This window comes from Pistacia vera, unplaced genomic scaffold, assembly GCF_008641045.1.
Source record: "Pistacia vera cultivar Batoury unplaced genomic scaffold, PisVer_v2 Contig374, whole genome shotgun sequence".
In the NCBI taxonomy this organism is placed as follows: Eukaryota; Viridiplantae; Streptophyta; class Magnoliopsida; order Sapindales; family Anacardiaceae; genus Pistacia; species Pistacia vera.
Genome location: NW_022196195.1, coordinates 734,736 through 748,729, shown reverse-complemented (window position 1 = coordinate 748,729; position 13,994 = coordinate 734,736). Strand labels below are relative to the sequence as shown.

Below are 13,994 nucleotides of genomic sequence, written 5' to 3'. Positions count from 1 at the left end.
GCAAACAGAAATTACAAATTAATCTCTACAGGTTTGAAATCCAAAAAACACACCCCTTTTAACTTCATATTTCATATCTTATTTTAATAAATAAAATAACTTTAAATCACCAAATTTCAACTCAATATTTAAAACCAAAAATTAAAAAGAAAAAAGTTTTAATTTTTTTTCCTCTTAACTTGTGCAATAATAATATTATATATGTTAAAATGGTAATGATAATAAATAAAATTTTACTATTTAAAAAATTTATTCCGATCTTTAAACTAAAAAATAAAAATAAAATATTATAACATTTAGATTTATTATTTTCGACTTTCAAAATAAATGTATTAGGATAAATGTTAGGAAAATTTTAAGCATAATTAGTAGGGCTATTCCAATCCGGATATCCAATCCGAATAGGGTTTTTCCTTATCCGATCCGAATTTTTGGATCAGGCTATATATTGATCCGAATCCGATCTAAATTATGTGGATATCCGATTTTACAGATATCCGATTATTCGGATCGGATAATCGAATATCCGCACTTTATCCGAATTTTAAGATTTTCTTATTAAAATCAAATAATTCAATCCTTCATTGGGCGTTCAATGAACTACAAACATAAGCAGTTAGAATGTGTCACATTTCATAGGAACAACATCAAAGTGAACAATAACAATAATCTAAGATGCAAGCAGTTTCAATGAACTACAAACATAAGCAGCACTGCAGCACAGAGGAAACCCAAAAAGCAGAAATGCTCCTGTGGCATTTACATAAAAAAGACAGCAAGCGAAAAACAAGGGGACTTTTTAAGTAAATGCTAGATTGACCGTCAAGTCTTGTCCCTTGCCACCCCACGTAGCAAGATCAAGGTGCTCCAATTCATCATTGCACAAAAGGAAAAATATTATGTCAAACATTGAAAAATAACAACAATAATTATTGCTTTGAAACGAGTATAACCCACCTCTGCATCCTCTGCCCCACCAACTTTGGTAGTGCCATTCACCCTCTGGGCATCTTCTGTTACAGTAACAAATAAGAGGAAATTAGACCGAAGATCTTTAATCAAACTAACAAACACCTGAAGCTGGCATGAGAGATTAACCATCCACTGATTCTGAATCTCTAAATTCCTCAATGCCTTAGCCTTATACTTATCAGCAACTATCCCTACACATCTCTGAACACCACTCCCACATATTCCAGTCATCGTCTCCCATAAAATCTCTTCTGCATGCTTAGACGAAACTAATCCTTCAGTACTGACAGCCTTTTGGTACACACTAGTCCCATTAGGTAAATTAATAGTAAACTTAACTAAATTATCTTCACCCAAATTAACCACAGCAGCCGTTAGAAACACAAATCAAACAAACAAAATCAAACCAGTCACTAAGTTTGAATCAAATCCAGCCACCAACAATCTTTGGAATCACACATAAAACCAAACCCAATCGGCACAGTTTGAATCAAACCCAGCCTCCATCAACCTTGTAATGGGTTCAAAACACAAATCAATAATTCAATACTAATGAACAATAGAAGGTTTGTAACCGTGACAAAGAGAGAAGGCACCATATTACGATGCCATTAACATCAAACTCAAATCAACATCAAAACAAAAACACCCATCAAATTGTACCATTAACAAACCATCACCAACAATAATAAAGAAATAAGCACCACGAAATCGCACCAGGCTATTACGGTGTGGCGATAGTCGCACTAGGATGTGACAACAATCGATTTGGGGCTTCAATCATCAGAGAGACTGAGATCTGAGAGTGTTCGAGCGAGAGAGAGTGAGACATCGAGTGAGTGGCTGACTGACTGTGTGTCTGTCTGTGCGTGTTCGAGCGAGAGAGACCGAGAGAGTTAGAGAGTTGAGCGAGAGAGACAGAGTGAGATTGAGATGAGATCTGGTCTGAGAGAGTGAAAGGCTGTGCGTGTTTGAGGCTTTGAGCGAGAGAGACAGTGAGAGATTGAGATGACAGACGAGATCTGGTTTGAGAGAGTGAAACTGTGACTCTGTGAGAGGCTATGCGACTGTGCGTGACTGCGTGTTTGTGTTCGAGCGAGAGAGACAGAGAGTGAGACTATTTTTCGTTGGAGTATACTCAGTAGTCAGTATAGTCTATTTTTGGTTAGAGTTAAGACTGTTAGTGTTAGGGTGAATTTAATTTTTAAAACTCAAAACGACTTAGTTTAGCAAAATCCGGATCGGATACGAATATCCGATTTTTTAATAATCCCGATCCGGTATCCGATCAGAATATTCCGATTTTGCTAAATTCTGATCTGTATCCGATCCGAATTTTTCGGAGTGGAGCGGAGCGGATTAGGATCGGATATCGGATTTTTTTGTACAGCCCTAATAGTTAGCCCAATACCCTTTCACTACTTCTCCTACCTCTACTTCTGCATAACTACAGTTCACCAATTACCATGCTCACCAACTCACCAAGTCAACTCACTTCCCTTCTTAAACCTCTATATCTCTTGTAACAACATCACTATAAGAAATGTTAAGCCCTTTCTAAAAAACCCATCTTCGTTTCACCTGAACATATTATGTTTGCTTCTCTTCTTTGTATCAAAATCCAAATTTTATTCAACCAAAGATAAATCCCTGCACTTGGTTACTAAAATCTGCAAAATTTTATCCGATCTTCAATGGCAAAAAACCCAGAACTCACTCACTTGATTCTTGATTCCCAAGTTGAGACCCTACCACGTCTCCAAAATCATTGAGACCCACAAGAATGCAGATTCAGTTTTGCATTTGATTTTCTTCAATTTTTTTTTATATTTCCAAATGGATTGCACATCAAAATTGAAGAATAGCAAAAGTGATTTGAAGTTATGAAGATGAAGAAAAGCAAGAGGTGCAGATGTTCAAAGAAGAAATAAAGAATTGAAGATTTGAAGATGAATAATGAAGATTTTGGGGGAAAACCGGTGGAAGAGTGACAAAATGAAGTTATGAAGATTGAAGAAGAAGATGAAGAAAAGTAAAAGTGCAGATTTTCAAAGAAGAAATGAAGAATCCAAGATTTGAATATGAAGAATGGAGATTTTGGGGGAAAATCAGGTTTAGGAAGTAAAAAAAAAAGGGGGGGGGGGGGGGGGAGGGGGGGGGTTATGTTTGACCCAGTTTTTGGAAAAAACCGATTGGACTGGAGGGTTACTACAGTACCTTGGTCCAACTAAGGGTGATTATGAGTGAAATGATTTTTCGGTTTTTAGTTTCTCTCAACCTGACTCACCGGCTAGGTCCCGGTCCAACCGGTTCAACCGCCCGGGCTAGGCTGAGTTTTAAATAATTACCACTAAAGAAGTAAAAAATTCACCCAAACAAGGATGTATGAATTTGGTGAAAATCAACACGGCATTTATGAGCTATGTGAGAAAAACAATTGTGAATGTAATATTCTCTCGTCAAAACACTATTTAAGCCACCTTTTTTACGTTTGACCCAGTTTTTGGGAAAAGCCGATTGGATTGGAGGGTTGCTACAGTACCTTGGTCCAACCATGGGTGATTATGGGTGAAATGATTGTCCGGTTTTAGGTTCTCTCAGCCCGACTCACCGACTAGGTCCCGGTCCAACCGGTTCAACCGCCTGGGCTAGGCCGAGTTTTAAATAATTACCACTAAAGAAGTAAAAAATTCACCCAAACAAGGACGTATGAATTTGGTGAAAATCAACATGGCATTTATGAGCTATGTGAGAAAAACAATTGTGAATGTAATATTCTCTCGTTAGAACACTATTTAAGCCACCTTTTTTTATACAACTATAAGTGCTTGTGTGTCCTTAAAGATAAAAATAAGAGTAAACGATTTTTTCCAACCCAAGGTTTGGCCTAATGACACTTTCCCACCCGCCAAGTTTCATAATGACATTTTCCCACCCTCTTTTACAATTTGTTCGTTAATTTTAACTACACAAGGACGTAATGGTAATTAAAAAAAATTAGAGGGTAACTATGTCATTTTACCCTCTTCTACTTCTCTTTTTCCTCTCTTCCCTCTTTCTTTTCTTCCTTTCTTCTCTTGCCTCTCTCTTCTTCTTTTATCGTCGACTACGACTTTCTTTTCTCTTTTTTAATAGAGAGACGGAAAGAGGAATCATCGTCAACCACCATTCATTTGACCTCTTTTGCTTTAGCTTTAGTAATTGGGTCTAGTTGCTTCTAGTGAGACACTCAACAAAGTAAGAAGAAAGTTTTATAAAATTCTAATGCAAGTCCAATGATTTGGACATCATCAATGGAGAAACAACGGCAAAATTTAAGAGTAATTGCTGTAATTATTCAAACAAGAAGCTGATTGTGATGGTAAATAGAGATAGTTTAATCTATTTACTCATTGAAACAAAGTTAGTTGATGATTCTAATAATCAGTGAAAAAGAAATTATACTATCTTCATTGCTAGAATTATCGTAGGGACTTGCAGACAGGGGAAACGAGTTGCAAGGTTGGGTTTTAAGGGAGTGGAGAGTGAGAAAGAGAGGGGAGAACCGAAGAAGTGGAGTTGAAGGAGGGAGAGTGAGGGTTGGTCGAAGGCAACAAAGGCGGTGTCGGAGGGAGCGAAGAGAGCGCCGACAGTGGCATTAGACTGGTCGTTGTCAATGGTTCTAACAACCGCTAGCACCAGTTTTCTATTTTCAAAATTTTTATTTATTTATAAAATATTTTAATATTTAAAAGAAAAGAAAAAATAAAAATAAACTAAATTTACCATTCTATCCTTTTGCAGTTAAAATGAACGAACAAATTATAATAGAGGGTGGGAAAATGTCATTATGAAACTTTTTTTTTCTTTTTGTTTTGGTAATTAAGCTTTATAAACCAAAAAAGAGAGGCGCCTCAAAAGGATACAGGATCCCATTACTGGACAAACCTTGAGACAGGAAAAACACCCTTCCCTAAGGAAGACAACAGAAAACACATCCAGCTACTGGACAGACCTAGAGACAGGGAAACAACTCCATGCAGGGAAAGCAAGCAACAAAGCCAATCGGCTTAAACAAGACAACAAGCAACAAACTAACTGAAGATTGAATAAGGGAGACCCCAATTATCAACCATCTCTCTATTCTCAATCGAATCTTTAATATTTTTCAAATCAATGGCTTGGACTCAAACCACTAACTTCACGTAATCTTCGATAGTTGAGGCATCTCAGTAATTCCTTTTGAATCTTCTTTCATTTCTCTCTATCCACAAGGAATAAATAGTAGAACTAAGTGACAATTTCCCAAGAATAAACTTCAACTTGTTTTTCTTCCATCTTTGCGAAATATAGGAAATATAATCATGCCAATAAGTAGTGCAATACCTTAAATTGCACATGTGAAGGATACGGTTCCAAATGGTCAAGGTGAAACAACAACCAAAGAATAGGTGGTCCAAACTTTCAATTCTTGCATTACAAAAGCAATAAGACATATTGTTGACTAAGCCAAACCTAACCAATTGGTCTTGAGTAGGAAGTCTCCCTCTAATGGCCAACCAAAGAATGATTGCATGTCTTGGGAAGTGTTTAGGGAACCAAACAAGGTGATTCCACTCAACCTTAAAGCGTCGAGCTCTAATTACCTCCCATATAGAGAAAGCTTTCAAAGGGTTAGGGATCCAAACTACTTTATCCTCATTATCATTAGGGACAAAGTTAACCAAGGCCTTCATTTCCATAAGCTCCCAAGAATTAGCAGAGGGCCATTTCCATCCCCTATTCCCAATTATCTCTTTAACCTTTGCATGCAGGCTCAAACTTGAATCATTCACAATTCTATCACCATAAGTGTCCAACAAAGGACCTTTAGGATGCCAATTTTCTAACCATAATAAGGTAGATTTACCATTACCCACCTCGGTTCTAATGAGGGATCTCACATTTCTTCTAAGCTTGAGAATTTGTCTCCAAGCCCATCAGCACTTATTAGGAATAGAGACCTCCCAAAAAGACTTACCCCTAAGTAGATAAGATTTAACCCATGCTATCCACCCTGAGTTGCTTTGCATTTGGGTGATGTTCCAAAGGTGCCTCATCATGGCAGCCTTATTCCAATCCCCAATACGCATAATGCCCAAACCCTCTTCATCTTTCGACACACAAACCTCGTCCCAAGCCACCTTTGCCTTTGTTTTCTTCAAGTCTGTTCCATCCCAAAAGATGGCTCGAAGGGTGGCTTCAATCTCAATCTGCACCTTAAACGGGAGAATAAAAATGGCTGACCAGTAAACTTGGTACTAGTGAGAACAGATTTGATGAGAATAAGTCTACCTACATAAGAAAGAAAATGGCTTCTCCAAGATTTAATGCGGGCAAGGATTTTGTCCAAAAGAGATTTACAATCTCCAAAAATATGCTTTCTAGTGATAAGAGGAACTTCCAAATAAGCAATAGGAAGTTTTCCTTCATTGAAGTTAAGCACACTCAAAATGGCTTGTTTTTTTATTAGATTGCACACTTGAAATAAAACTGCTACTTTTAGAGGGATTTGCATGTATTCCTGACCACGAGCTGAACTTAGTTAAAGCTTCTTGGATAATCTAAAGGATTTCATCAGTATGGCAAAGAAGCATGATATCATCAGCAAAGCATAAATGAATTATTTTCTCCTTGCTACACCTCCAATGAAACTTGGTGGGTGGGAGACTGTTATTGGGCCAAACCTTGGGTGGAAAAAGGTTGTTTACTCTAAAAATAAAGGTTCTAAGATATTGAGTATCCAATAAAAATAAAGTATAAGGGTCCATTTATAATAAAACTCCTTTAAGAAACGTATAATAAAAAAAGACAAAAGTAACATTTTTCCGCATAATTCTTGTAAATGTGAGAACAAGAATCGAGAAAATATGAGAGAGAGAGAGAGAGAGAGAGAGAGAGAGAGAGTGAGAGAGAGAGAGAGAGAGAGTTTACTGATGAACTACTAATATTTTGTTTATTGATTATTGATTAAAAACAAAGCGGGAATCATTTACACATTTATTCTTAGAAGCTACAGTAATTTTTTTTCAATCAGCTTCTTCAACTATTTCATTTCTTTATGGAAATGACAACATCTTCTCTTTTCTTCACTCACTCTATTAACTTCAGCTTCTTGCACTTTCATCCTTTGACTTCTTATGGTCAACATTCCCTCTCAAACTAAACTACCTGACCTTTAATATTTAGAGGTCAACATTTCTCTTCATTAATCTTCCAAACTCAAACATGTAAACCTTTAATATTGAGAGGTCAACGTTCCTCCTTAAACTAAGCTTCATAATAGCACTTCACTAATCTTCCCAAATAGGTCAACATTCCTCCTCAAACTAAGCTTCATAACAACACTTCATTAATCTTGAAAAAAAAAACTCCAAAACTAGCTACAGATTTCAACTCTAACATCAACTACTCAAATGTAATCTTAAAAAACTGCTATTATAGCACTTCATTAATCTTTAAAAACATCTCCAAAACTATTGCTACATTAGTGCTACAACTTCTCTACTATGATTTTCAAAACTGCTACTACCATCACGAAGGACTACTATAAAACTCCTATAGTTACTGATTTCAGCTCTAACATCAACTACTCAAATGGTTTAGTTACACCAATGTCAACTTCTCAACTCCTGATTCTGATTCACAATATCAAATGAAATTACTTTCAATTTCTTTCTTAATTCAGAGAACTAAGCAACAGATAAAGCTTTAGGTAGGAGATCAGCAATCTATAACTTGGAAGGCACATATTGAATTGCAATTCTTTTAGCTAAGACTTGTTTCTGATGTAGTGAGAACCAATCTCAATGTGTTTGTTCTTTCATGAAACATTGTATTGGCTGCCAAAGCTCCTTCATTATCATTGTCACACCAAATGGCAGGTGTGGCAGCAAAATGAAGTCCAAGTTCAGAGAAAATACTCTACATCCAAGCAATTTTTGTAGCTGCATGTACTAATGCTCTATATTCTGCTTTAGTGGAAGAAAGCACAACAACTTTTGTTTTCTTGAACTCTACTGGATTAAGTTGGGTCCTATATAGACACAATATTCACTAATTGATCTCTTGTCTTCTAGGTTGCCTCCCCAATCTGCATTAGCATAGCATTCAACTTGTAAAGAACTTGCTAGTTGAAATAGTAAACCATGACTGAGAGTACCTTTGATGTACCTAAGAACTCTTTTACATGCTTGCCATTGTAAATCAGTTGGAGCTTATAAAAATTGGCTTAACCTGTTCACAATGAAACTAATGTCAGGTCTTGTGAGAGTTATGTATTGTAGGGCTCCTACAATACTTTTGTATAATGTAGGATTCTGAAATGGATCACTATCAGTGAAGAACAATTTAGTACCTACAACCGTTGGTGTGGAATAAGCATATGCCTCTGTCATTTTGGTTTTGACAAGGAGATCAAAAGCATATTTGGTCTAATTCAAATAAATACCGGCTGCTATTCTTGTAGCTTCCAGGGCTAAAAAATACTTCAAGAAGCCTAGAGTTTTTAAAGAAAATTGATCATTAAGATCCTTCTGAATTTGTTTAAGATAAGCACCATTTGAACCACTTATAAGGATATCATCAACATATACAAGTACATAAGCATGAGTATTCTCATAGTCAAGAGAGAGATTCATGAGAAACTAAATCAAGCGCATCTTAGTCTTGTGTGTAAGTACAAGTTGAGCATCGTCCTAATTCGGAAGTACAAGTTCAGACAAAGCCAACTAATCCCAATAGCCAGACATTTTAGCATAATAGTCACAAATCGGTTGTCTAGATTCTTGCTTCATACTAACAAGCGCGGTCCAAACAAGATGTTGGTGAACCAGTCCACTAGTAACATAATGATTGCCTAACAAGTCCCAAACATCTTAAGCTAGGTCATAGTTACCAAATTCTTGACAAAGATTTGGTACAAAGGTATTACAGAACCGAGTAATCATCTTATGGTTATTGATACCCCGGTCCTCAAGGAGATCTTGAAAATTTTCATTAGTTTTGTGCTCCCCTTGTTCGGATTCTTTGATATCACAAGAAATATAATGCCACAATTTGCGACCTTTCAAGAAACTTCTCAAGGCCTAATGCCATTTGACATAATTGGTTCCATCAAAGACAACATCAATAGGTCTACCAACTTCAAAAGGAGGCACATTAGAACCCATTAACACAAGTGAATCAAACCAACACCACCAGCAAATAACACCAAATAAACACAAATACTCCAAAAGTGCAAATAACTACACCAGCAACAGTAGCCAAACAGCAAATAATAACACCAACAAGTAACTCAAATTTTAAAATAGTCCAACAAGTTTCTAATCCTACAAACACACCCCCAAATAAAACCCTGTAGGTTTGAAAACCTACAAACATACCCCTTTGATCTGAATTGATCTAAGAAAATCAGCAAGATTGATGGCAGATCTGTTTGATCCAATAAATGGTAATTAACTGTTACAATAAAGATTGGCTTATACCTAATCTCACAAACTCTCTCTCACAACCTTGACGTGATATCTCATAATTGGTCATGCAAGAAAATTCATCAGAAACCAATTACGAGTTGTCATGTCAGAGTTGTGAGATTGGATTATAAGTGTAGGATTATCCTAACTGTTATCCACTGCTTTAAATAAATGCTAAAGAGAATTGGTAGTCAAATGTCAATCATTAGAAGTACATGTATGCAGAGAATTAAATGCTAGAGAGAGTTTGTTGTTAAGCCGATTTGAAACAAAAGTCATCCATTTGAATTAAATGCTAAAAAGAGTTTGTAGCTAAATGTCATTGGAGGTAAGCTAAAGTGATTTGGTCATTAAATGTCACCCATTTTAAAACAAAATTTATCTCTTTGAATTGAATTAAATTCTAAGGAAAATTGAACAATTTTGTATAATTCTGTTGATGCTTGATTTTGGACATCAACGACTCGCACGTGCAAAGTGCTAAGAGAGTCTTAGAAATTACACGTGATGGATCCATGAGATTTGAATATAGTGCTGAGATTTTATATGTAGCAGAAAACATAAATAATAGACTGCCAAGAGAGGTTTTTATAATGGTTCGGATGCTTAAAGTAAATCCTACATCCACTGTTATTTTATTGTTCTCTGACTATTTCTATGATATTGCCCGTAAGACATACAAAGATAAAGAAATACTTTGCTTTACAGAGAGAAAGAATGAAGCTCAAATCTATGTCTAACTCTCATATGCCCAACCCCCATTTTCGTGAAGAGAAGTGCCAATTTATACACTTTTGAGGTCAACGTAATGAGTGTTTTGCAAGTTGTCTTGACACATAGAAAGCTCTCATTAGTTCTTCTCTTAAAATTAGATAGGGTTGGTATAAGATATCTTTGAGGCGGTATGGGCTTGATAAGAAGTACAATTTGTCTTTTAGGCACTTGTTGAGCTGACATCAGCGTGACATTTTAGGCATAACAGAACCCCCTTAGTTTTTGGAGTACGTAATCATGCTTCAAAAAGGTCTTTGATTAGAATGGTTGTCACACTGTAGGCTACAGTCTCGAACTAAAAAGCTCAAACTATGCTTGGCGAGATCAGGTGTTGAGAGCTAGGACTGCGATCTGAGAGCTTGGAGCGATCCGAAGCTGAGCGCGGTCTAATAACTGATATGAAATGTCCAATAGATGAATTCCTAGAGGGAGCTAACATCAGAAGCCCAAACGCAAGGCTTAGAGGCCTTAAACGGATAAGCCAAGTTAAAACAACCATAACTTTTGATCTGGGAGGAGTTTTGGAGCCCGTAAAATATCCACGAAAAGCTTGTTCCAAGCTATACATCGTGGCAACAAGGGAACTTGATTGGGTCCATTTTCGAGGCCAAAATCCACTATTTCGGCATGTTTCGGAGCTATTTTGAGTTTTCTACGTGTTTTTTCTAATGCTGGCAGCTGGTCGCGATCTGAGAACTGAGAACTGATCGCAATATGAGAGTTGAGAACACAACCTGAAGCTGTTCACAACGTCAGAGCTAAGAGTTGATTGCGATTTGAGAAGTAGGAGGTGATTGCGATCTGAGAGCTAGGAGTTGATCGCGATTTGATAGGAGCTCAACCTGAGAGTCTGAGGCATGTGATCTGAATGATCTGATGCACACGATCTCAAGTAAACGAGCGAGCTTATGAGCTCAATCTGAGGGCTCGATCAGAGAGCATAAAGAGCTCGATCAGAAAGCATAGAAGGAGTTTGATCAGAAAACGTGAAGCTTCATTTGAGAACATTAGGAGTTTGATTAGAAAGCGCGAAGCTTGATCTGAGAACACAAGGAGTTCAATCAGAAAACGCGAAGCTTGATATGAGAACACAAGGAGTTCGATCAAAAAGCGCAAAGCTTGATCTGAGAAGACAAGGAGTTTGATCAGAAAGCGCGAAGCTTGATCTGAGAACTCAAGGAGTTCGATCAGAAAACGCAAATCTTGATATAAGAACACAAGGAGTTTGATCAAAAAACGCGAAGCTTGATCTGAGAACTTTAGATCAACGATCTGAGCGTACGATTAGCGATATGGCCATGCGATCGGAGAGTTAAAGATCAACGATCTGAGCATGCGATCAATAATCTGGCCACGCGATCAGCGATCAAAAGCTGAAGATCAAGACGATCTGAGCGTGCGATCAGTGATCTGGCCATGCGATCGGAGAACTAAAGATCAGCGATCTGAGCGTGCGATTAGCGATTTGAAGCTGAAGATCAAGACGATTTGAGCGTGCGATCAACGATCTGAGAACTCTGATGCGTGCAATCAGCGATCTGGCCACATGATATGAGAACTCTGACGCATACAATCTACTATCTGGACACACGATCGGAGAACTCTAATGCATGCGATCTGCGATCTGACCATGCCATCTGCGATTTGACCACACGATCTGAAAACTCTGATGCGTGCAATCAGCGATCTGGCCAAGCGATCGGAGAACTTTGATGCGTGCGATCTACTATCCGACCATGCGATCAGAGAGCTAAAGATTAGCGATCTGAGCATGCGATCAGCGATCTAGCCACGCGATCAGCAATCTAAAGTTGAAGATCAAGACGATTTGAGCATACGATCAACGATTTAGCCATGCGATCTAAGAACTCTGATGCGTGCGAGCTGCGATCTAGCCACGCGATCGGAGAACTCTAACGTGTGCGATCTGCGATCTGGCCACACAATCGGAGAACTTGGATGCAGGTCTCAAACCTGCATGGGCCACCAAACTGTTGATGCTTGATTTTGGACACCAACGATTTGCACATGCAAAGTGCTAAGAGAGTCTTAGAAATTATACGTGATGAATCCATGAGATTTGAATATGGTGCTGAGATTATATATGTAGCAGAAAACATAAATAATAGACTGCCAAGAGAGGTTTTTATAGTGGTTCGGATGCTTAAAGCAAATCCTGCATCCACTGTTATTTTACTGTTCTCTGACTATTTCTATGATATTGCCCGTAAGATATACAAAGATGAAGAAATACTTTGTTTTACAAAGAGAAAGAATGAAGCTCAAATCTATGTTTAACTCTCATATGTTCAACCCCCATTTTCGTGAAGAGAAGTGACAATTTATACACTTTTGAGGTCAATGTAATGAGTGTTTTGCAAGTTGCATTGATACATGGAAAGCTCTCATCTGTTCTTCTCTTAAAATGGGATAAGGTTGGTATAAGATATATTTGAGACGGTATGGCTTGACAGAAAGTACAATTTGTCTTTTAGGTATTTGTTGAACTGATTTCAGCATGACTTTTTAGGTATAATAAATTCATTTTAAGAGCTGTTGTACTATTTTTAAGCAAAATATTGTACAAATTTATAAGAAAGTCATCCATTTGAGTTAAATCCTTCACGATTTTTTTAATCGTAAAGAGAATAAGACAATTTATTTTAGATGCAAAAGAGAAATGATACTTAACTCTTATCTACTTTAATTAAATGCTAAAGAGTTTCCGTAATTAAATGTCAATCATTAGAAGTACATGTTAGCCACTTTAATTAAATGCTAAAGAGAGTTTGCAGTTAAATGTGAATCATAAGAAGTATTGAGAATTGATAATTTATGAACAGTAAAGGCAAAATAGGAAAATTACAATTAGAAAGGGAATTAAAAGGCTAAGTTTATATGAGACAGAGTGAAAAGAACTGACGGGTGAGACAGATAGTTTCTTTTCTACCCGTCAGTTTCTCTTCACTTTGTCTCGTATAAAACCTGGGCTTGGGTTTCATTTGTTTCTGTTTTGGGAATACTATTCCCAAAAAAGTTAAACAGTAAAATATTATTATTTCTAAAATATTATTCTATATTTTTTAATTTCTTTTAAATTTTTTAAATTTCTTAATTTAACTAAACACTTCTAAATATTTTTTTTAGAAATTTTAAAAACACTCCGATCACCTTTCAGCAGTGGTGGCCAGCTGTCCGTATTTAATGAGTAGGTTAAGGGTATTCTAAATATTTTTTTAGAAATTACAAAAACACTACAGCCACCCTTCGGCAATGGTGACCAGCTGCCCGTATTTATTGGGTAGGTTAAAAGTATTTTTATTAATTTTTAATATTTTATTATACGGATGTTTAGTAAATAAACAAACATATATGATATTTTTATTAATTTTCAAATTATACATCGTAATATATACCTAATTTAATTTTTTTTTAAAAATTATTCTAAAAACTATCAGAATAATAAATCAAACGGAGCCTAGCCTTTTGATTCCCTTTCTAATGGTAATTTTCCTATTTGCCTTTACTAACACTGAATTTAAAGTCACCCAATGTTCATAAACTGATGGGTCCAGTCGCACAGAGTTTCTTTAATTATTTATTTTTTTAAACTTAAATTCATCTAATCAACTTAAAACACGTATATATGAGACAGTTTGTATACGAAATAACACCCTTTTATTATGATCCCAATCTAATCTGAAATTACAATTACACTGTCTTATATACAAAAGCTGAATTCACACATTTTGTGCT

At 36.5% G+C, this 13,994-nt stretch overlaps 1 protein-coding gene across 1 annotated transcript; it reads right to left on the bottom strand.

Moving 5' to 3' along the window:
• Positions 1-5,152: 5,152 nt before the first annotated feature.
• On the bottom strand, positions 5,153-6,508 carry LOC116140593. Its single transcript, XM_031426207.1, has 4 exons — positions 6,290-6,508; positions 5,972-6,203; positions 5,598-5,836; positions 5,153-5,215 (listed from the first exon to the last, which is right to left on the bottom strand). The coding sequence occupies exons 1-4, from the start codon at positions 6,506-6,508 to the stop codon at positions 5,153-5,155; spliced, it is 753 nt and encodes a 250-aa protein (XP_031282067.1).
• Positions 6,509-13,994: the final 7,486 nt, after the last annotated feature.

Bases quoted from the DNA above. Each gene is read 5' to 3' on its own strand.
- LOC116140593 (XM_031426207.1), bottom strand. From the start codon at position 6,508: ATGCAAATCCCTCTAAAAGTAGCAGTTTTATTTCAAGTGTGCAATCTA. The intron at 6,204-6,289 runs GTAGGTAGACTT...TTTAAGGTGCAG, and splicing joins GAAGCCATTTTCTTTCTTAT to ATTGAGATTGAAGCCACCCT. The intron at 5,216-5,597 runs GTAATTAGAGCT...CCTTGTGGATAG, and splicing joins AAGCTTTCTCTATATGGGAG to AGAGAAATGAAAGAAGATTC.